General features: G+C 31.6%; 1 protein-coding gene across 2 annotated transcripts in view; it reads left to right on the top strand.

Annotated features, from left to right (window-relative positions):
• The first annotated feature begins 3765 nt into the window (after nucleotides 1-3765).
• The window catches only part of LOC149580707 (MLO-like protein 1), a 406166-nt gene continuing 385116 nt past the window's right edge, over nucleotides 3766-24815 (top strand). For both annotated transcript variants that reach the window (XM_089814525.1, XM_089814517.1), the window contains exon 1: nucleotides 3766-4004. In XM_089814525.1, the coding sequence (XP_089670651.1) occupies nucleotides 3882-4004 (123 nt within the window). In that variant the 5' untranslated portion in view covers nucleotides 3766-3881. The remainder of the gene's footprint in view (nucleotides 4005-24815) is intronic.

Raw genomic sequence — 24815 nt, 5'->3', positions numbered from 1 at the left:
ATATTTGTTCTATAATACTGTAGAAGGTGGATGGAGTGGAAGTAAACATAGAAATAGATTGAAAAAATAACATGCAAACATATATAGATTTTGATCAAATTATACTACAACACATTATTTAATTAGACTCAATTGCAAGTTCCTAGAATGCTCCAAGATTCACCTTCCACGCATGATTCATAGTGATTAGGCAAACATTTCATGGTTGAATTCTTACATAATAAAAGAGATAAGGGACCCCTCACTATACAAAGGAACTATTAAGTTGTTTATTTTGTTTCTGATATTAAAGCATCCAAAAACTAGGGGGCTAACCCATAGTTGTGTATTTTGTTAGTACAAGCATCTATAATAAATTTAATTAGCATAGGAAAATCATTGGTATATTTAATGATACGATTGATTTTTAAATATTTTACTTTTCATTCATATTGATAATACATATAGTTAATTATATGTTTCTAATTTTCTTAGTTTTATTGTTTTTTTACTAATGTGAATTGAAAATTTATTAAAGATATGACTAATAATTTAGAAGGAAAATGAACGCTTTCATCATCTTTAAATATACTAGTTGTACTTCATGTCAAATTGTATTGTACATATTTAAAGAAAATTCCAAGCATACATATAAATCAACTATTTACATTATATGCTAAATATGTTAAACACATATAGTGGTGTGAATTCTTGAACATAGTTGTTGTATAATACTATAGAAGTGGATGGAGTGGAAGTAAACATAGAGATAGATAAAAAATAATAATATGCAAACATATAGATTTTAACCAAATTATACTACAACACATTATTTAATTAAACTCCATAGCAACTTCTTAGAATGCCTCAAGATTCATCTTCCACTTATGAGCCATAGTGATTAGGCAAACATTTGATGGTTGATTGCTTAAATAATGAATATGTTTTTAGAGGGCTTGGCATTGTCTAGAAACTATTAGTCATACCCAACACATAATTTTAATTTTTTTTTGTAAATACTTCCATATAATCGACATACTAGTCTAACATAATAGAAATAATTAAAAAAATTATATTTATGTGGTAGAAATTACTACAACTATCTAGAATATTCTAACATTCCCCGCTAATTTCTACCACTAATTATTAATTACATCAATGTCCAAAATTTCTCGTAAATATTCAAATTGTTCTTGTGCCAATGTCTTCATGATTATATTTGCAAGTTTCTCCTTTTGATCTATATTTGCTTAGACTTAGTTGCAACTCCCTTTATGTTAAATAAATGGCTCTTTTGTATCCATCTTGTCTTATATGCAACTTTATTTTCTCAAGGTCTCCTCTTGTCTACAATAAGTAAAACTTTTGTGATATCCTTCAATAATTTGAAGCCTCAATGATACTTTTGTTATTAGTAGTTTTTTCCTCACATCTATCACAAATGGGGACACAATCTTCCTTTCTTGACATTTATTACAACCATGACATGATCTCCTTTTTTGTCTGTCACAAATGGTGATAGGATCAGTTGGTGATCTTAATTAGCTTCGTTTATCACAAATGGTGAATGATCTTCTTCCTTGACTTCTATAACAAATGGTGTCATGCTCTAGTTCTCAATCTCAACCAAGCTCCGATACCACTTGTAGAAGGTGGATGGAGTGGAAGTAAACACCTAAATTCTTAAATAAATATATAAATATATAAAGTTTCTTAATCAATATAATAAGATATGTTACATCTCCTTGGAATGCTACAACATTCTTCTTCTACTCAGGATCCAAGTTGATCTAATAGAGACGTGATACTTAAATTCTTACATAATGCCTCTATTTATAACGGGTTTGACATAGTCAAGAAACTACTAATCATAGTAAATATTATTTTTAATTTATTTTTGAAAACTTTCATACCACCAACATACTAGAAATAATTTAAAAGTTTATATTTATGTAATAAAAGTTACCACAACTATGTAAAATATTGTAGCAAATATATGCATAAAATGAAATGTACAACTTGTCAACATGCTAGGAGATGTATTTTCTTGCAATTTTTTATTTGTGATATATTTAGTTTCCCTCTCTTATATTTTACTTTGATATAGCTATTAATTGCATAATCATTAAAACATGAATGATTTCTTTAAATATTAATTATGAAGATCACTACATTGAAATTGTACTTATATTAGGATGTTGAATTACATATAGTATATTTTATCTCAAGAATATGATTATTGCTATTTTACACTTTAAAGCTCGAAAATTGATTTCATTCATAAAACCTCAAAATTTCTTTACTGTGTTATCTCTTAAACACACCCCTTAAACAAATCATTGGTATGCGAATGCATTTTTTTAATCATGGGTGTTATAGTTTTTTTTGTTTCTTGGCATTTATTTTCTTATTCTCACAAGTTTTTATTTTTATAATATTGGTTTGTCTTCTTGTGATTCTTTGTCTTACCTTCTTCATCATTTTTATTACCTTAAGAAATGTTAAATAAATCATACATTAAAGATTTTGAATTCAAAAATATAATTGAAGGTGATAGAGAAATAATGGTATTACATTTTCATAATTATTAAATTTTTTTTGCAAAGTTTCTAGATTTGATTGGCTGTAAGTTTTTGTATCAACATTTCAAATCATGGTGGACATAAATTTACAAAGACAATGAGATTATCAATTTTTATTAATAATAAACTCAATCTCTTTTTGACTTATCAACTAAATTAGTATGTGATATGAATGTTAAATAATATAGAAGATACTTTGTAAATCTTGTGATGTTTATATTTGAAAGAAAATAGATAATAATTTTTTATATTATCCAAATCTATGTAATGCTCCTATTCCCAACTACGAAAACATTTGAGTCACTTTCTAACCTCTAACAAGATTTTAAACTTTCTTAAATCCATACCCCTTTCCTTAATTCCGAGCAACACTATTTTCTACTTCCTTTTATCAAGATAGATTCAAAATTCATTTGACACGCTGATTATCTAACCCACATTTCTCCACTCATACACTTCTATTCAAAACTTTGGGGATTTTGATGATAGTTGACCTATACAAAATTGTAAAAGGGAATCTAATTTCACAATTCCTAGGAGCTACATCGAATTGCACCTTAATGCATTAGAATATCATCTTTCAAATGCTTAACATCATGCATTTGCAATATTATTCTTTCATTCTATTGATAATCGTTTAAATTCTAGCATTTAATCTTCTACATAGAAACCACCCACACACATATACACATAAACGACCATAATGTCTCTTCAGCTTCTCTTCTTGAATACATCTCTTATAACACAAGAACTACTCCTATAAACATAAAACTTTAGATTGTCTTAAATCATCCAATCAATCAAACGTATCAATGGGGAAAGCCCAAAACCTTCACTTGCATATTCATCAAAAGAGCTCACCCTAGCCAAAGTATATAAGTGGCCTAAACTAGTCACACAAGTCCTTTCCATTGCAATGCCCCTCATTGTGCCTTAAATGAGCTAATAACGTACATGGACAAAAAAGTCACAAACCATTCGATAGATCCTTAAAACTAAAGTCACATTTGGCACACTTCAAAAGCAAATTCCTTCTTTGAGAAAAGCTAAACAATAGTCTAACGTAACATGGAATTTTCTTTCACTTTAGCTTTGGAAAATTACAAGCAATGGAAAACACACTAGGCCCACTTGAGGGAAGAACATCTTGGTCGGGAGGTTATTCTGTTTTTGTGCCCACAAATCTTGACATATACACAAACTTGGTCTCTCTTTTTCCTTGGGATCAATTTCCACACTGGAATTTCAAGAAAAACTATCAGAGTTTCAGGCAGTTTTGAGAGAAAATCTTGGAGTTTTGTTGGGTTTCAAAGGAAAATAATGGCGGAAGAAGGAGGGGAGCAGTCATTGCAGTACACATCAACATGGCGACTTGCAAGTGTGTGCTTGATGTTCGTCGTCATATCCGTCTTAATTGCCTCAGGAATTCATAGGCTTGGAAAGGTATGTCCATTTTAAAAATTTAATCAAACAAAACATAGACATTCGGTTTCATAGACTGAGTGCATTGTTAAGGATTGAGCACAAATAGATTTTTTTTCTGTTTTCTTATAGCCTTACTAAGTTTCAGAGTATAGTATTTCTGCATTTGTTTATGAACAAATTTTGTGGTGTTTACAATTGGAATCATATTCATCTATAAGGTTGACTGTCAAAAGATTGTGACTGTAAAGCATTGAAATGTAACAGTGGAAACTTCTAAATAGTCTATTCAGTGCAAGGTTTCAACATTATATGAATGCCTATTAATCATTGGCTCTTAGTCAAAGAGATTCAGTCTATTGCTAGGGATCCGATCTCAAATATTACACGGATACCTATTAGTTATTAGCTCTTAGCCAAAGAGATTCAGCCTATTACTAGTGATCTGATCTCAAATAATTACATGTCATGACTTGTGTTCCCATATCAATTAGCTACATTATCAATGACTTTGTATAAAATCTTCCATACACACAAAATTGTGGGTTGTAAAGAATACTAGGAAAGGATCAACACAAATAAGTCTACATAAAAGGTTAGGTTTGCTGGTATAGATTTCATCAAGAATAGTGACTGACATTTGTATTGATCAAAAGAGTATATTTTGATTTTAAAGCATTATAAAATAGAGAAATATACTAGATTATAATATAGTACATTGTCTGCGGAAAATATGAATATTAAGATAATTTTGCAATTAGGAAACACACATGCATATGCATGTATGTGTTGTATATAGACATATGTAATATGTATGTATGTATATATGGTTGTACACACACATACATATATACACATAAATACTTACTAAAATGCGTATAGATATATGTATGAATACCCATGCACATATACGTAGATACCCATAGTGAGCTCACATAGTTAGGCAGTTAGTTTTGATAATCTATTTCTAAGTATGAGAAAATTTTCCAAAACAAGTCAACTTTGTAGTTAAGGACACTTGAGATGGAGTAGTACTGAGATGGGTGGCCTCCCAAGAAGTCTCAGTGCTTCACCTCTGTGACCATCATCTAGATGCAATGAGTGTTAAGTGTTCCATTCATTTGCATGATATGGGTTCATGTGAACCACTACTCATGAAACATATATGAATGAGTTTAATTAACTCGAAATGATACACAGTTGAATTCTAATAACAATATCACAATCTATTTCTAACAATTAAACCATTTTCATCTATTACAGGTTTCTAGCATTCCTATTTAACTTTCTCAAAGTCTCCAAATAATGTAGAGGTAGAGCCTCTTAGTTATCCACATATTAACTCATCAAGCTCTCATGAGCCGACTATGCCAACCACTTTATTATACTCCTTATGAATGTAATAAAAGGAAACAGATTCTAAGGACCTACCAAGAAGTAAGATCTATTTAGCCACTAGGGCTAACTACGAGGATACTCCATCCAAATGATTGACATTCAGCATATTAGCAACAATTAATGAGTCCGACTAAAAAATAATCCATTTTTAGTCTAAAGAACATCCCATCTCAACACCATGCAAAATAACCAAGGCCTCTATCAAATCATTCAAACATTGGCCTTTGTAAATAAAAAAAAAAGTACGCATCATTCCCATTTTTGCTTCTTTCAACCCCTCAAATTCCTACCTGACCAAGATCCAAACTCTAGACAATCCATCAAAATTAATCTTTAGAACTCCCTTAGGAGGAGGATGACAACTTCCCTCTTTATGGATTTATCATTTAGATTGTTTTGATCTCATACTGATAACAAAGCGATTGTCATTACCAACCAAACAAGACACCTTAATATAGCCAAATCACAACCCTCAATAAGAGAAGACAAATGACACTACTGCAATAGTCTATCAAAATCTACAAAGAATCATTCTTTACATCAAGAAGTTCCCAATCTTAGTTACTTGGAGGATTATGTGGTTCCTCTCTAACCATAAACTCTAGATAATAAAAACAAGCCCAAGAGACCAAGTTATCTAGAGATAAAGTATCCTTCGAGGATGCCCCAGGTTGTCCCAAATTTCCACCAATTAGGTAGCATGTAAATGAACATGGTTCCATGCTCCCCACCAAACCTCTTTGGCATAAAAAATAGGAAGAAAAGGTGGGAAGTACTCTCTTCATTATTTCTACAGAAAACAAAAATAGAAGGACCTTGAAATCCTCTCTTCCTCAAATTCTCCCAAGTGAGGCACCTGTATTGAGTGACAATCCAAAGAACATAACTACACTTGGACCAAGAAAAGAAATTCCAAACCTGCTTCCAAAAAGGCACATCTCCATAACAATGGATCTTACCATTCAATGTAAGCTGGCCCAAAGCTACAATTAATATTCCCACTACAAAATCTACCAGCTGAAATCTATGTCATCTCCTATTGGTTCTCCTCAAAGCCCCCTTCTAGCCACTCATGAGGGTCTTTCCACCAAGAAACTTCCACCTCCACTACATCTTGATGTTTTGAAATCAACCATTGTATTCTATCCATCTTTACACAAGAAATTGCACAAAGGTTGGTGATGAGGAAATTTAGACACGATAGGAGGGTTCCCATCCCAAGAATCATGCCAAAAAAGAGCCTCCAAGCCTCTAGTACAAATCTAGAAAATATATTATCTAATGAGATTCGACCCCCTTTTAAGAGTGCCAAAATCATGGATCCCTTCCCCTCTAGACTGTACAAAATTACATCAACACTGTAAGTCCATGAAGGTATTTATGTGGAAGGATTTTAGCCCAATCTTGATCTTGATAGGTATAGTATCTCCATTATAGATTTGTAGCTATAACTTGTACAAGAATACTTGCAGACCTAAGACCAAGGCCCCTTGTTTGGATTAATCTACAAAATATATCTCATCTAATTAGGCTCCATTTAGAAGCAAGAAGATTTCTAGAACAAAGAAATTTCCACGAGAGGACATCAAACTCCTTCTCAAAGATAGAGGTGAAAAACTATACAATACATTTTTATATAGGGAGGGCTTGAACCAATGTCATCAAAAAACTCAATTTTACAACAAAAGAAAGGCACCTATAAGTCCAAAGTAACCTTCTTACAAATTTTATCGAGAGTTCCCTACCACAATTCTCTTAATGAGGTTTCATTCCAAGGGGATCCCTAGATAGGCCATAGAGAGAGCCCCAATTTGAAATCCAAGAATATAAGCAATCATGCTTAGAATGGCCTAGGAGTATTGAAAAAGAAGTTCAAAGATTTTGCATCATTGATCTTTTTCCCCTAGGTAGCTAAACATGTGTCTAAAGATTTTGCAAAAAAATCAGCTTTATTAATTCTATCTTTACCCATGAGATAAATATCATCCACAAATTGAAGATGATAATAAGGGGTTAGATTATTTTCCCATCTCCATCTCTTAATCAAGAATTGTCTTACTCTATCCTTGATTAATCTCCTAATCTCCTTAACCCTAATAATAAACAAATAGGGAGAAAAAGGGTCTCCTTGCTAGAGGTCCTTAGAAGTCCATAACAATTTGAAAGGATCTTTACCAATTATGACTAAAAATAAAGTAGAGGAGACATAGCTCATGTCTCAATCCACCCATTCCCTGCAAAATCCAAAAGCCAAGTGAATTATTTGCCAAAAATCCCATTGGACCCTTTCATAAGATTTATCCATGTCCAGTTTAATAAAAAATGCCTTTTCTTTTGAAGTTTCCTTAGAGTGGATGGTTTAGGCAACAATCACAATACCACCAAGAATTTTTTTACCCATGAAAAAATCCACCTGCTCATTAGAGATCAAATTTCTAAGACACATCTTAGGTCTTTTGAGTTACTAGTTTAGATAAAATCTTATAAATCACATTGCAACATGTAATAGGTCTATACTAATCCAATCTAATTCTATTTGTATTCTCTTTTTTAAAGTCAAATTTCTAAAGATATCATTCATATCCCTTAACATCTACTTATTCCTATGTGACTCTTGAACAAGTGCAAGAAGGTCAAACTTAATAATTTCCAAGAACTTTAAAAAAAAAATTAATTGGGAAGCCATCAAGACTTGAACTTTACATTTTCTCATACCAAACACAATATCTTCCACCTCTTGCAACATAATAGGGCATAAAAATGCATTATTCATCTCATTGGAAACTAGAGAAATAATGCAACTAAGAATGAGGGACTCATCCTCATCAATAAGAATGGAATCTTACACAAACATATAAGAGAAATATTAAAAAGCTTCGTAAGAGATCTCTTGCATCAAAGAGAGATACACTCCTTCTAAGGAGACAAAAGAGGTAATGGAGTTTCTAATTCTTTTAGCTCTTATAAATTTATGAAAGAAGGCAATATTGTTATCTCCTTCTTGCAACCAACCAATCCTATAATTTTGTTTCCAAAACATGCCCTCTCAAAGTTCTCATTCCTCTAATTCTTTAATTGCCATGGATTCTACATGACTAAACTCCAAGATTATTCCTTGATCCTAGATAGCCCAAGTGGCAGAATCAAGTTGATCTCGTGTTTCCTTTTTGTTGAATTTAAGATAACCAAAACTCTGTCTATTCCACCTCTTGAATTTACACTTCATATATCAAAATCTTTTGGAGAAAGTATAACTACTTGTACCATTAGAGTGAAGCCCTTTATACCACTAACGAATCATCAATTTATGAAGGGAAGGACCATGCAACCACATGAGATGAAATTTAAAGGAGGGGCCCCTTGAAAATTTAGGAGACAACATTGATATTTTGACAAGCCAATGGTTAGATCCTCTTCAAGTAAAAAAAATCTTTGAAATAATGTTTCAACTTTAGTCAACTATTAGCAAGAGATAATAAATCATTTCAATCTCTTAGAAATAGCTTATGCATCGCATCTACAATTATTCCTAGTATAAATACCACTGGTTAGATTCACATCAATCAAATTTAAAAAAATTGTATTCTCCTTAAAGAGTGTGGAAATGAATCAAGTCTAATTATACCACCTCTTTTCTCACTTGAACTACAAGTTGCATTGAAACCTTCTATAATAAACGAGGGAAGAAACAAAATGAGAAAGTGAACAAAATTGATATGGGCCCAAAGATGATATTTTTCCATTAGTAAAGAGACAAGTTCCCATCACTCCAAATTAGAGGCAACCTTGAGAAGAGATGAATGAATTAACATCCAAAATTGAGGGATGATATTCCTAAGATCCCAAAAGAGGTCCAAACTGCCTAAATTGCATTGGATCTAAGATTGGAAAGAACCTTGATACCAAATAATAGAATATTTATTCACCATTGCTTCAATCGATAACTTAGTTTCCTAAGTAAACACAATATCATGGAAATAAAAAGTAATCAAACCCAAATTTTTTTTTATCTATGGCCATTGTTCAAACTCCTTACATTCCATGATAAAACAATCATTTATGATGTTGTGAGAAATGAGAATCGGTAGGCTTCTCAAATCTTGACACAACCAATGTATCCTTGATGGTCTTGACATTTTCTCGATCAATCTTCCTTCCACTATTTGAAAATTTATTTGAAGACCCATTTCTAAGGGGCGTTCACTAAAGGTGTAAAGAAAGGGGATCTTTAACTTTTCCTAGTCTCAAAGGCCACTCTTACTAGAGGAGGAACTGAAACAATGCCAACTGCACTCTTTGGCAATGGCCTAGCCCCCTAAGATTTGTGCTATCCAAAACATAAAAAGAAACTTGTCAATAAAATGTGGAAATAACATAGTCCTTCTTTCTCATTTCCTCATCCACTATCATACCTTGAACCAATTCCCTAGAAGAAAGTTCAATTGGAATACTTTCCTCTAGAATCAAAGTTTGTTCAACTAGAATACATTGAAGAGTTTCATCATTCTATTTATCCATCCAAGTCCTCCTCTTTTCCTTACCCTTAGTATGGGGTTTAACTAGAAGAAAACCCTCCTTATTAACATGCCCATCAAATATAGGGGCCTTCCTCTTCTCCCTAGGAGTAGGGTGAGTAGGACCAAAAGAAGTTGGGGGAGATATCTTTGTTTTGGGTCACCCCCTTTATAAGAGACCATATTCATGACACCATCTACATCTATATTGAAAAGTCTTGTAATCAAGATATTGTATTCAAGAATAGAAACCCAAGAAATTTTTCATAAAGTCAATAATTATTAGGTTGTTGTAACCTCATCATTTAATTTATCAAACCAAGGTAGTCTCCATGGTTGCATGCAAAGAAGAACTAAGAGAACTTGTTTGATAGTCTAATCTACACTAAAATTTCTAGAGCACACTTGCATGAAAGGGAATTTAATATATCCAACACTTTCTAGAATTTAAATTGCAATAATTGATAAGGATAGACTAAATTATAATTTCTTTAAATGAAATTATTGCTTGAACTGAATTTATTCCAAGAAATTTGAAATTACATTACTGGAAACAAAACTAGAATCTATCCCGTTTCCTTGGGCGAAATCAAGCCTTTCTAATCCCCCCTTTTCTCAAATGAGTAAATATTATTTATAGAATACATATTGTATATTTACCCAACCAATCTACTAATAATTTTGGATTTAAAATCCTATTTTCAAGGGGTTGTTTATAGAACTAAGAGAAAATTGAATATGCTGCCCACTATTCTCTCACTTCAACTTTAAACAGTTTCAATCTTTTTTTGCTCCTTTATTTTATGATTATTGCTAAAATCTCAAAGGTTTTCAAATCCCTCCTTGTCTAATTTTAATGTCATTTTTAACCTCTAAATCTAATTTAAAAGTGAGATAGATATTGTTGTTTTACTGAGACTACATTTAAAACTAAAACTACAATAATTTATTACTCCACTTTTGAATCATCCATCTTCAATCACTATGCACAACTTTTTTTTGTTGAGAATCACACCAAATTATTGATAGATGATTTTATACCTTCAAGCATAGTTTCCATATCATCTTGAATTTATCAATTTTTTTATGAAATGAGTGGCATATGCCTATTTTACTAAGATTTCTTCCTTCACTATTTCTGGGTGTCTGATTTTAGGATCTTTCCAAGTTTTCAACACAAATGAAGGAATTTATTATCAAAAAATTCAACCAAAATATCAATCAAATTTGTCAACATAAAATTACCATTATGTTATTATATTCATATAGTTTAATAACTTGAGCTATCCATTTTTGAGAAAAATGACACAATGCAATGTGCAGCTCCATCCTGAACAAAACGAATAGTTTTCCCACTAATTTAGGAATGAAAATTTTTATGATTGTGCATGAATTGTAGAAGTTAATGGGAATATAAAATATTCTTCTTTATTTTCTCATGGTGTTTTAATTTTAATTTTTTAATGTGTGTGGTGTTCTCTTTAGTTGATGTCAGGAGCTCTTTGTAGCAAATGCTTTTGAAATCTTCTTCTTATTATGAGTTAATTAATAATTCATTTAGTTGCATTGAAACATCTTGTACACTCATGGTGACATACTAGAAGTATTTTTTATCACATTTATTCACTAAAAAAAATCAAATATCTACCTACATTCTACCTTATACAACTAGAGAACTCCTCATTACTATTTAAATGCACTATAATATTGATATAATTATGAGTGCTAAAATTTGTTAGACACACACTTCAACATAGTCATTTTTTGCGAGGTTCATCCAAGAATGAACATGAGATTGTTCATCTTCAATGTCTGCACAATGTGACCTGTTGCCTCCTATCTAGATGGGGTTCTTTAATTGCTCTCATAATCAAGAGTTCAATAAACAATAGACCATTGCTAGAAAGAAGGATTTGAATGAATGCATCTATATTTTTGTATTTTCAATGCAAGTAAGAATTAATATAGAATGATATGGAAAGAAACTATTAATATAGATAAGTAAATATAATTCTAGTTTAGCATGAATGCAACTAAAAGCTAGAATGAAAAGCTATTAAAAATCTAAGAAATATAATGCACAATAATTAGCATGAATTTGGCATAATTTAAATACTCAAATTGCACCCCCACCCCCCTTTTGGATTTTTAGATTATTTTTTTTGGAAAGAATTCAAGCCATTTTCAATTTCAATAGTGCTCCTATTACAAGGATAAATCATGATAAGCCAAGACAATAGAAAGGCATGCTCAAAGATGTTGATAGGGTAATGGAAGGGAGATAGTAGAAAAAAAATATGGAGGATAAGGTTTTAGGCTATGGATGAGATAAATGGGATGGAAGGATAAAAGGTGGTAGGATAGAAGGTGGAAGGATAGGTAATAGGGTATTGAAAGGGATGCACAAGGGTAGAATAAAATGTGGGCAAGATCAACTTTGACACACACCTTGAAGGGTAGTAGAATGATGGAGGAAATATGGACAAAATAGTTTGAGTTTTTGATGTATGAGGTGGTAGAATAACTATGGAGAAAGATGGAGTGGAAGGCTTCATAATATTTTGAGGAAGATTTTTGGAAGAAGATGAAGTGGAAGCCTTTGGAAGATGGAATGTCAACTTTGATTTGTTTTCAAAGTTCAAGTCTTTCAAGAGAGTTGGGAATCCATATAGCTTTAGAGTTTTCTTCACTTTTGGATGCTTTACAACATATTTCTTCAATGATGGATTTAGGAACCCATATTTGCTTTGATATTGTTCCTTTGCTAATGGACTTTTGTGGTCTCTTGAACAGTAATATTTTTGCATTCACATGTCGATTAGAGGAGACATAGTGATCATTTGTAAATGGATTCTCATGTTTATTTTTAAGTTGATCATCCAAATTGCTTCCAAAAGGTTTTCCACTTGTGGATGAAGAAGGTTGATATGGTTGGTTTAGATGGAAAGCTTTATGTGAAGGACTTAAGGATTTGTGTCTTTTTTAATCTTGAGGTAGGGTAGGAGAAGTAGCTAATGAGTTAATAGTGGAATTAGGAGATGGAGAAACATAAGGTCCCAAAATATATGGAAGGTTTGGAGGCTTTAGCTTAGATGGACAAGGACCAAGAATAGATTTAGAAGATATAAATGGATAGTGGATAGGGATATTAGCATCCTTAGAGTAAGCAACATGACCTGGGCCATTAATAGACTCATGAATAACTTTAATAGGAGCAACACCTTTGATAGGAGAACTTAAAGCTTGAGTATAATTTTGAAGTGGTTGTAGATAAGTAGAGCAAGAGGGGATACTTTGATGTTGACAAGGATTTTTAGATAGCATAGGAAAAGTATTTTTCTCATGATCTTTAGTAATCTCATTAGGGATGGTGGAAGAGTATCATCATCTTGCCTAGTAGGGAGACATGATATGGGAGATGGAGGACTATGTGGCTCTTGAGATGGAGGGATGAAATCTTGAGGGATATGAGAGGGTTCTTGATCTTGATCTTTAGATTTTTTAAAATCTTATTGACATGGATCCACTTCCAAGGACAAGGTAGAATGTGGAGTTCTCATGGTAGGCTCTTTAAGAGATAGTGAAGGGATAGTTAGAGCAGGAATAATAGGAGTAGCAATGCGTGAAGGTTTTGGATCTTTAGTTTGAGTAGTATGGGAGAGGTTTGTAGCTAAGTCAAGATTAGCTTGGATTTCTTTTAGAGGCAGCCCTTGAGGGTACACATAGTCAATACCAAAATCATTAGGTACTTTGTTTGGTGGAGGTATGTTGGAAAGCTTAGATGCTTTAGAAGGTGATGGCATATTTGAAGAAGTAGAAGTTGCATTTGAAACATTACTAGACATGGTTTCATGATGTTGATCAAGCTTGAGAGTAGCATCTTTGATAGATAAGTTCTTAATTTTTTGAATTATGCCAACATCAAATAGATCTTGGATTTTATTTTCAACTCCATGCAATATGAAGTTTCATGTAGATTATGTCTATGATAGGTACAATAATTACTCATAAAGAAGACTCCAGCCAATGACTTTAGGTAAAACAATGAGTTTCTTTTGAATAAGTTATTCCAAAGTTGATTCATAAGATCTTCCCAAAGAGGTGAAATCATGCTTTGGTTTAGGTTCCAAAGGTTTTTTTTCAAAGATATTTCTAGATTTCTTGGGTATTTGTGGATTGTTTTGATATGGCTTGGACTCAACACTATATGAATTTGATGGTTTTTTGTCATCAAGGGAAGGTAAATAATCTCACAAGGAGAATTTGTTTGATGACGTTTTGTCATCCTCCTTCAGTATTTGAAGTTGAGCGCTCATTGATTGGAATTGTTTCTTCATGTTTGAAATAAGTATCTCTTATTCCTTTCTAGGAATATTGGATTTAGTGCATTTGTTGTTAGCCATTGTGATGTCCTAGATTTATGTGAACAAATAGACATAAAAGGTTTGATAGGTTTGACTAAGACCATACCTTAAACTTCATCTCCAAGTAGGTGCAATTTATAGCAAGGGTGATATTTTCCAAGATACGAATAGTCAAAAGAGTGGCTAGAACAACTAAGAGATTGACTATCGTGACAACAATGGATAACACCACAATAGAACAAGTAGAATAGTGGAGCTAAGAGACTAGTTTAGACGTGGGTCATAAGTGCTCAACTGAGATAATATAGTTTCAGATAGTTGCAAAAAGAGTTGTGTAGGGAGTCATAGATTAGTGAAGATTCAAGAAGATGGTGTAGCCATCATTTTCAAGTAGTTTCTCATCAGATGTTTAACTCACCATTTCACTAGTTTTGACTTGTGTGATGTTTATCCAGATTTTGGAATTTCAATACTCAAGCATGCTAAACACATCAACGATCCTATCAAGGCTTTCAACTAGGATATACAAAGATTGACTATAGGTATTCCTTGATACACACAAGGTACATGAGGCCCAAATTTGAAGATGAAAGAAAAAAATGCCACACAGCTAGGAGGAGACGGTAACCCAAATCTTCACCTTCATTTCCCAAAGGTATAAATTTCTTTGGGGCTTAGCCAAGAGTGACAAGATTATACTTCCAAGAGAGGTGTCTTTCGATTCACCTCTCGATATTTGTACTCTGCTAGAATATGGGAGTTGAGATTGTCCCAAGGGGTGATGAAATCCGCAAGGAGACCTCCTAAAAATAAAACAAGTCCACTTATTTCTTATGCACTCAAGATCACCCAAAGGCACAAGAGGAGTGAATATGTAAGTGGCCTTGGAGTTTAAAAGAAACTTGTTCTTTCCTAATGAATCTTTATATTTTGTAATCTATTTTTGAAGACATTTGTGTTTAGTATGCAGGGTTCTTTCCAACTTATAGCATAGTCAACATAAGAAATTCAGAGTTTGTCAACAAAAGTAAATTGAGCAACATAAGAAATTGATAGGGAAAAGAGCCAATTCCTTTATGCATTCAAGATTGAATGAGTGTTCTTTTTAATCACTAAACCTGAGTGTTAAAGATTAATTCCAATGAAATCATGTAAATTTCCTTTAAGCATTCAAGATTGTGTTTTAAATTGAGTTCCAATGAAAACTTTGGATTTTAGTTCATGGGATTCAAGATTGGTTTAAGAAACATTAATTCAATGAAAGATTTGTTAGTTTATTAAGACACTCAAGATTGAATTTTATTGTTTTAAGTTTGAAGGCATTCAAGAGTGTGTTTGGATTTTGAATGTAATTGCAACACTCATTCAAAGACAAATGATTAACCATTCATGTTTATTCCTTCCTAATTTAATGTCCTCCCATGTTTGCTTCCTTACCACTTTCCACAAACCTAAAATAAAGTCTTTTGATTAAAACTCAAAGATTTGCATCATGAATTTTTATTTATTTATGAAAATACCAAATTTTATTATTATTAAAATAGAATTTGGAGCAAACAAATCTGATTTTTTTACTCTGATCTCCTGATAGTGTCACAAACCTGCAGTAAAATTTTTAGATTAAAATTCTATGGTTTGTGTCATATATTATTTATTTTAAAGAAAGATCATAATTTTTTAAATTAAAAATAGACATTTGATCAAAAAAATTTGAAAGTTTTACTAGAATCTCTTGAAAGCATCCCAAATTTGCAATAAAATTTCTATATCAGAATTCCATGATTAAAAATATCAAAAATCAATTTAAAAAAAACCAAAAATCAATCCAAAGAAATCTCAATTTTTTTTTGTAGCCTAAAAACATCAAGATAGACTTGCAAAAAAAATTTCATTATTAATTTCCATATCTTTTAGGAGATATGAAAAATCTTTAAAAACTTGTAGGCAAAAATTAACCAACATCGAAAAAGTGAGAATTTGAGGCTAAATATCAGGGTCAGCCCCACGATGGGCACCAGAAATGTGAGTGCTAATTATGGCCTATGAATTAACCACACTTCAACATGATCATTATATGTAGAATCATCTTGGAATGAACATGGGATTGTTCATCTAAAATAATCTAACAAGTTGATCTATTGCCTTCTAACTAGATTGATTTTGCTATTCACTCTTAGATTGAGAAGCAAGCAACTAGACATCTAGAATGGAGGATTTTAAGCTATGTCATATGCAAGATTAATCTAAATGTATGCAAGTTTATCTGGAAATAAAGAGAGAAAATTATCCTAAATGTATGCATTATTGAACTATATGAGAGATAAAATGTGAAAATAAATGAGATTGTGAATGCAAGAAATGAGTAATCAATTCAACATAAGTTTGATATTTTTCATATCCCTCCCTTTTTTCTTAAATGAGAGTTTGAAGGTTTCTTAAATAGAATCCTAGAATTTGATCAATGGTTGATATCAAACTGAATGAACTTTTGAGATTTGAAGAAGATTCAATCATAATAGAAAATTCCCTTATGAAAAGGAAGTTAACTAATTGCATCTGAGTATATTAAGAAGTTAACCAATTTAATTCCTTTTTTGATTTTAGTCCACTTAATGTTTCCAATTCTGAACCGAAGAGAGAATAAGATAGAAGATATTTGATTTAAAAATGTTAAATATGACCTCATAATTGAATACTCTAATTAATTGAATAATTAAAATGAGGATATATTAATTAAATCAAATATATTTATTTCCTCATTTATTTTTAGCCAAAGGGGTGATTTTAATTTAATGAAAGTACTAAGACTCATAATTAAATTAAATTTGATTAATAGGTTTAATTTAGCTAATGCAATTTTGATTTAGGAATTAAATGAAGTGGGTAATTAATACAGATTAATGTTTTTCCGCATTTGACACTTAGGTCAAGTAGAGAATATCAAACTTAGAATTACCTAGCAAAATGAGACTTTAAGTAAGATTGATAGACCGGAATTGGTTCAACATACCAATGTGCCAATTTAGGTGTATTACAATAATAAGAAGACGTATATGACTTTATTAGTTTAATTATGAGACCAGTTATGGTCTCGTCAAAGAAGTAGGTTATTTAAATCATGAAAAAGAGATTACCTTTATGTCCTAGGTTTGTGTATTTGGTCCCATATTTTTTTCAAAAGATAATGAAATTGAGTGCAAGACATCTTCCCTTTAGAAATTCCAATAGATGCCTTGACAGCTAGATCCAAACAAGTACTCATAAGGGGAGATCCTCATAAGAGTTGGTATTGACATCCCAAGGTTTTATAAATAACCCTACTTGACTGAATAAATAAATACCCCTTTAAAGGCCTTATTTCTATTTATTATTATCACAGTGAAGGAAAGAGAACCTTCGAAGGAGATGTTTAAAGTAGCAACTAGATATGCCACAATGAAAATGCCCAAATAAACTATAACAATGAACATCAAAGAAGGAAATGCCACTCAATTATTATCAATTTGGATTGAAATGTAGATATTACATCACCATTTTCAATACACAATTACAACTAGATAGATTTATTCATTACCTTTAACAACCTGTTTGTAGTTGATCATCCTCAAAATAATAAAACTTCAACATACCCTAGATATTCTAGTTACTTCTACCAATTGTTATATGTACCTTTCCATACCCTTCTCTATCTTTCTCTATCCTTCTCTACCTAAACAAAAACCACTACCCTACTTATATATAAGATCTCTAGCCACAAGCTGACTTCTCCAATTACTAAATTATAAGACAAAGAAAATACATTACAAATAGATAGGTTAGGACCCAAATTCATAAGAACAACCAAAAATAGATACTGCTAGGATGATTTAGAATAACTAAGAGGGGGAGGGGGTGAATTAGTTATCCTCAGGTCCATATGTACCAATTCAACTTTTAATAGCTTCAAACAACTTAATCAATCTCATAAAATAGCTTGATCCATATAGTATATCGACTAAAAATAAAATAAATAATGGTAAAAATAACATGCATACAGTAACATCCACACATGTAAATAACACTTTCACAACTAGATTTAATGTGGAAACCTAATTTGGAAAAAACCATCAAGTAACATGCTACCAATTTTTTACTGTAATGAAGTGTGCTCGGTTAAGAGCCAACCCTGTTAACGTTTATACAATACACTATTAAATGAAACCTTGTTAGGAGTGGCCTTGTTAGAGGATATTGTATCATTCCATTAGAATGTCACCTTGATTAAAGGATTTATAAAATGACTATTAGGTCAACCTTGATTAAAGGATTTTCACTGCCACAATGGTTAGAATATAATAGTATGTTTGATCTGTAAAATACAACCTACTTTACAAATTCAGATCTCCATTTGCTCATTTGTATGTCCATTGACTGACCTTTATTAATATATGTGTCATCGATATCCTTGGCACCTCCTCCAGAAATCACACTTCATCAAACTCTTCACTTCACCTCTGTTGCTTTGCTCTTCACAACTTCTCCTTAAGATTTCCAATCAATAAAAAACCAACCTTAGAACACATCTCTTTTGCCTCCTTAAATAGGTAATTTTGATATTGTTCTCCTTAAACATCATTGTAGATATTAGGGTTAGGTCAAATTTATCAAATCCTTCCATCATCATGTTCTCCTTCTCCTTCTAGAAAGTTTTGTTCAAATCCTTGCCTTTGATTGCATAAAAACCTCTTCTCACACATTAAATGCTCCATCTCATCAATCCTTATCTTCCACATGCTTTGAATAATTAAAAATTCAAACTATGTCAACCTAAAACTTAATTCTCTTAAAAATTATAAATTTTGTTGTCACTCAGCAATAATTGTATTCTTCTATTTGGTCATCATTATGTAGCTTGACATACACTATTATATTTTACTAGGCATCAACTAGCTCACTCAATCATTACTACATTCCGCAGCTACTAACCTTCCTTCATCAAGTTGCTTAGCAATAACTATCACTTAACTTGAACTATTTGTTTGGTTTCTACTTAAGTTTCTTAATCTTCTACTTCACTTGCTTTATTGACTGACCAAAACTAATACTTGGGCATGCTTAGAGTTTAGCTCAAATCTTGTCAATTAACTTATACATAAACTTCAACTAAGTTCTTCACTTGATGTAATGATTAAAAAATATATTATCTTGTCAATGACTAAATCATCAAGTGCCCATTTTAATTCCATGGCACTTAACTTCTTATTGTTCATCAAAATCACTAGCTCACCTTGCTATCTTTTCTTTTCAAATCCTCATCATGAATCAATAGATAAGACATTCTACAATTTTATTAAATGTCTCTCCAATAGGTTAGACACTATGTCTTACAATTATGTTGACAACATAACAATTTTTCCAATTGTAGTTTCCAACAATCTCCCTTTTGACATTGATGACAAAACCTCTAGTTACCATACAATCCAAAATATTAAAACTTGTACTATCATCTCTCTTTTTGGTTGTGTCTCTCTTTCTTAGTTTCATTCAAATTCTCATCCATGCAATCTCATGATGCTCCCTCTATCATCAATTGTAGTAGTATCAACTATATGATACTCCCTCTATCATTTGAACACACACTCTATCTTTGTCATATTTCTTGATGACAAAACCTCAACTCATGCTCTTGATTTGAATACTCTTCCTCTTTGACAACTTCAACACCCTCTGACAAAATATTTCTCCCTTTTCATATGAATGGTAATTGAATTGTAACTGCCATACATCTCCCTCTTTGACAAAAATGCCAAAGGCATCAACCATTCACATACATCTCTATATCATTGTTCTAACTGATATAGAAGTGTCATTCCATCATCTTGCTTCATAACTCCTTATAGCTTCATCTAATCATAGTTCAATTTCTTTCTTTTCACACCTTTAGGCATATCCTAAAGTGTGACCTCTTACATCAATCTGTAAGATATTCTGATTACAAAATTTGATGCAATGCAACATCTCTTCTTTGTTTTCTTGAGGTAGGGGTATGACCCCTAACTTACTACCTCTTAGATACTGAAAAGTATCCTTTGGTAGTGCCTTTGTGAATATATTAGCTAACTATTTTTTTGTATTTACATATTCCAATCTCACTTCTTGTCCTTTGGTTGGGGAACCAATCTCCATGTCTTTTTCTTCTCTATTTTCTCAATCTCTTCATTCATTTCCTTTATCCAATCTTCATTTTCCAAAGCATATTTGATAGATTTGGGTTCAAACTCACATAATAAGCACATATCATTCTATAGTTTTCTTCTTGTCATGACTCCTTAATCTTTGTCTACAATGATTCGATCTAGTTTATGATGCCTTCTCACATAATTTTTCAATACAGGTTTAGGTCTTCTTTCTTCTTGTTGTGATTCATTGGATTCAACTCTTTCAATTTCTTCCACTGTCTCTAGATCCAATTCACCTTCCTCTATTTGATGGTTGACAGTGTCTATCTATGACTAAACTCTTATATCCTAATGCTTGACACTCTATTGATGCTCAATAGAACTCTTTTGTAGAACCTTGAGAGTTATTGGTTGGTGCCTCAACAACCATCTTTTTTGGTTTAGGTAAGGGGTTAGGTTCACCTTCATAGATATAGACAAATTTTCTAGTGTATTCAAGTTCTTTCTTGCATTCTTCTTCATTATTTTCTAAAAATTCATCAACTCTAACATTTTCACTTTCCACAATTTTGTTAGTATTAGAATTAAAACACTTATAAGCTTCTCTTTTAGTGGAATATCCTTGAAATATTCCTTCATCACTCTTTGCTTAAAGTTTTTATTTTCTTGCATCTTTCAATATAATAACACTCGCTTCCAAAAACTTTTAAATATTTCACATTAGGTGCATATCCATACCATAGTCCAAAAGGTGTTTTGTTTGTTCATTTCTTCACTTGAACTTGGTTCAGAGTGTAGACTGCAGTACTGGGAACTTCTCTCTAATATTTTTTTGAAATATTCTTCTACATTATTAGAGTTATTGCACAATCCATAATTGATCTATTCCTTCTTTCAACCATACCATTCTGTGGTTCAATCTTTGGTGCTCTCATTTGTCTCTTGATTCCTTTGTCATTGAAAAACATGTTGAACTAATTTGATATGAATTCACCTCCTCTATCTTATCTCAAGCACTTCAATTTTTATTTATTTCCTTTTCAACTCTAGCCAAGTATGATTAAAACATTTGAAATGCATTATATTTTTCTTTAAGAAACATCATAGTCATCATTCTAGCAAAGTTATCAACAAATAGAATGAAATATTTTTCACCATAATAGCTTTGCACTCTGATAGGACCACACAAGCTAGTATGAACCAACTCCAAAATATCATTAGAATAATAGGCCTTGCTCTTGAGCTAGACTTTTTTCATTTTACCCATTTGACATTGTTTCCACATCATTTTATCAGGTTTTCTTAATATTGGTAATCCTCTAACTCTTTTCAACTTATTAATGCTTGCCAAATTATCAATGTTCACATGACATAGCCTCTTATGCCATAACCAAACATCTTCATATTATGCAAATAGACAAGTATCTTCAAAAAGGTCTAGATAGAACAAGTTACCTCTTGTTTTCTCTCCAATTATGACTAGTTCATTAGTAGCATCATAGATGTTTTCATTCTTGTTTTGGAAATAAACTTTGTAGCCTAAATTGATCAATCATACCACACTCAACAAGTTATATTTCAAATCATCAACCCACTATTCATTTTAAAATTTGATCTTATTATTTAGTTTAATTGATCCTTTAACTTTCACATTACATGGTGCATCATTGCCAAACTTAACACTACTTCTATTATGTTCTAGCTTCTCAAACTTACTTGTATCACCAATCATATGATGTGAACAACCACTATTAGATATCCATCTATCATTCTTACTCACATGTGAAATCAATGCAATTTTCTCATCTTCATCATAATCATCTTTTATTGCAACATAAATAACTTCTTCATTATGATCATTAGAATTACTATCAGAACCAACTTCTTCAACAATGTAACAAAATTTTTGACCTTTATCCTTGTAATATTTTCAATCTTTGTTACCTTGGGCTATCTCTATTATCAATCCTTCCTTTGTACTTGAAATCTTTCCTTTCCTCCTTGTCATCTTTGTCAGGACACGTTGCTACAACATGATCAACTTTATTACATGTAAAAAAAATTATAGGAAGTTTACATTTGTATTTTCCTTTTCCTCTAGGAAGTCTTTTGGCCAACAATACTTCAAGCTCATCAAGGTCATCTTCAGATTTTGTCACTTTCCACATACTTTCTTTTCTTCATTTTCTTATATCCATCAAGGGCTAGTTGTGCCTTAATTATAGATTCAACACTAGTAGGTGAATACTTATCAAAATTTGATAGTTCAAATGTAGTGAGTCTACTAATTAGACTATCTAAGGTCAGATCATTACCAAGTGTACATCTTAGTTCTTGAATTTTAGATACTCTAATTGTATAGATAGGAAGTAAAGTACTCAATACCTTACTTATAATGCTCTCATTAGATATGATACCTCCAAATTCTCTGTTAGAATTGATCACTTCTTTGATTTGGCCACAATATTGTGCAAGAGTCTCACCTTATTTCATTCTCATGTCATCAAACTTGCTTCTCAAACTTTCTACCTTATCTCTTAATACTTTTTTGTCTCCTCCATGTATTTTTTCCAACTTCTCCCACATTTTCTTTATAGTAGTGCATTCCTTCACATCATAAAATTCAACATAATTTAGGGCTACTTTTAGTTCAATCATTATTTGATTGTGCTCCTCCTCATTTATTTTCTCAATTGTCATAGGTCTAGGTACCTTAATTTATTCACTATCTAGGTACAATGATGTGGAATATCTAATACCAAATAAGTTCAATCTTTGCCATGCTGGGAAGTTCTTGTTCATCTTGGGAATCTCTCTTTTGTAGATCTTGATCTTTGGCTATAAGTCCTTTCAAACTTTCCTTACAAGCACTACAAATTTGATACCAATTGTTAGAATGATTTAGAATAACTTAGAAGGCTGGGGGGGGGGGGGGGGTGAATAAGTTATCCTTAGGTCCAGATGTACCAATTCAACTTTTAACAACTTTAAGCAACTTAATCAATCTCATAAAATAGCCTACTGCATATAGCACATCATCAATAATTTAACATTCTCCAACTCTCTATTCTATTAATGTGTGTCGATTAACAGTAAAACAAAAAACTATAAAAATAGCATGCATAAAGTAAAATCCACACATGTAAATAACACTTTTACAATAGGATTTAACATGGAAACCCAATTAGGGAAAAAACACCAAGTAACATGCTACCAATATTTCACTCTTCTGAAGTGAGCTCGGTTAAGAGCCAACCCTGTTAGGTTATAAACAATACTATTAAATGTGACCCTATTAAAGGATTTTTGTAATGAACCTAGATTAATATGTTTCTATATTATGTATTTTGTTCAAGGATTTACAAAATTAATATAATCAATTTGCTTCTTTAAATGAATTTTTTTTTTGAATTACTTTGATTAAATTTCATACAAGTGGTAATAAAATACTACATCCATAATCTCCGAATTCCATATGAACATTCACAATATAAATATTATTATACACTAAAACTTTACATTAATATATTAACATTATTACAAGTATTATCTATGTTCAATAAATTAATTATTATCAACACTTTTTGAAAGAAACCCTAATCAATTAATTATTATTAATTCTTACAACTTATAAATGATTATAAAAATGCTTTAATTACAATACGTTGAAATATACAAATAAGGGAAGTTAAAACAAACTATTGAGACACAATTGTACCTACATGACTATCCAACAACATATATATGTATTACTTTAGGGTTAGGTTATGGGGAAAAAATACAATACAGAAGTCCAGCAAAAAGCACGAAAAGTCATAATAACTCACTTCGCCTATACCTTGCTCGACACGTGGAATACTGGTCATTTCAGCATGTACCCACACTGTATTGTGGATTGTTCACTGCCTACAAGTTCATCAACAAGTACGACACTGAATCTTGATTGCATTTTTTTTGGTTACAATCAAACATTGGTATCAGATATATCATTATGAATATTGGTAATGGCCTCACTCATTACGAGTTGGAGACTTATGTATCACATAAGACTCAATTGTATATAAGTTTTCCTTTCATAATATCAACCCTAATCGATATACATAGCATGAAATTAGATTAATAAAAATATTTAAATGTATGTTACTATATATATATATATATGTACAAAATGATGAATATTTCATATAATAATAATGTGTGAATGACTATGATAATAAAGGAATATTATTACATTATATTTAGCAATAATTTGAAAGATTACCATTAAAAATGTAATTCAAACTATAGCCAAGGAAGCTTTGTTCTCATCTGAACTATGACATCTTCAGACAGGGAGTGGGTGGAGGGAGAGGCGGAGTAAATTTGAGCACTTGACGGTATCCTCCAGGGAGCCACTTG

Source organism: Cupressus sempervirens, chromosome 1 (assembly GCF_028749045.1).
Source record: "Cupressus sempervirens isolate cs-2001-9-10 chromosome 1, ASM2874904v1, whole genome shotgun sequence".
In the NCBI taxonomy this organism is placed as follows: domain Eukaryota; kingdom Viridiplantae; phylum Streptophyta; class Pinopsida; order Cupressales; family Cupressaceae; genus Cupressus; species Cupressus sempervirens.
The sequence above is the reverse complement of the archived record's forward strand: the minus strand, read 5'-3'. Positions and strand labels throughout refer to the sequence as shown.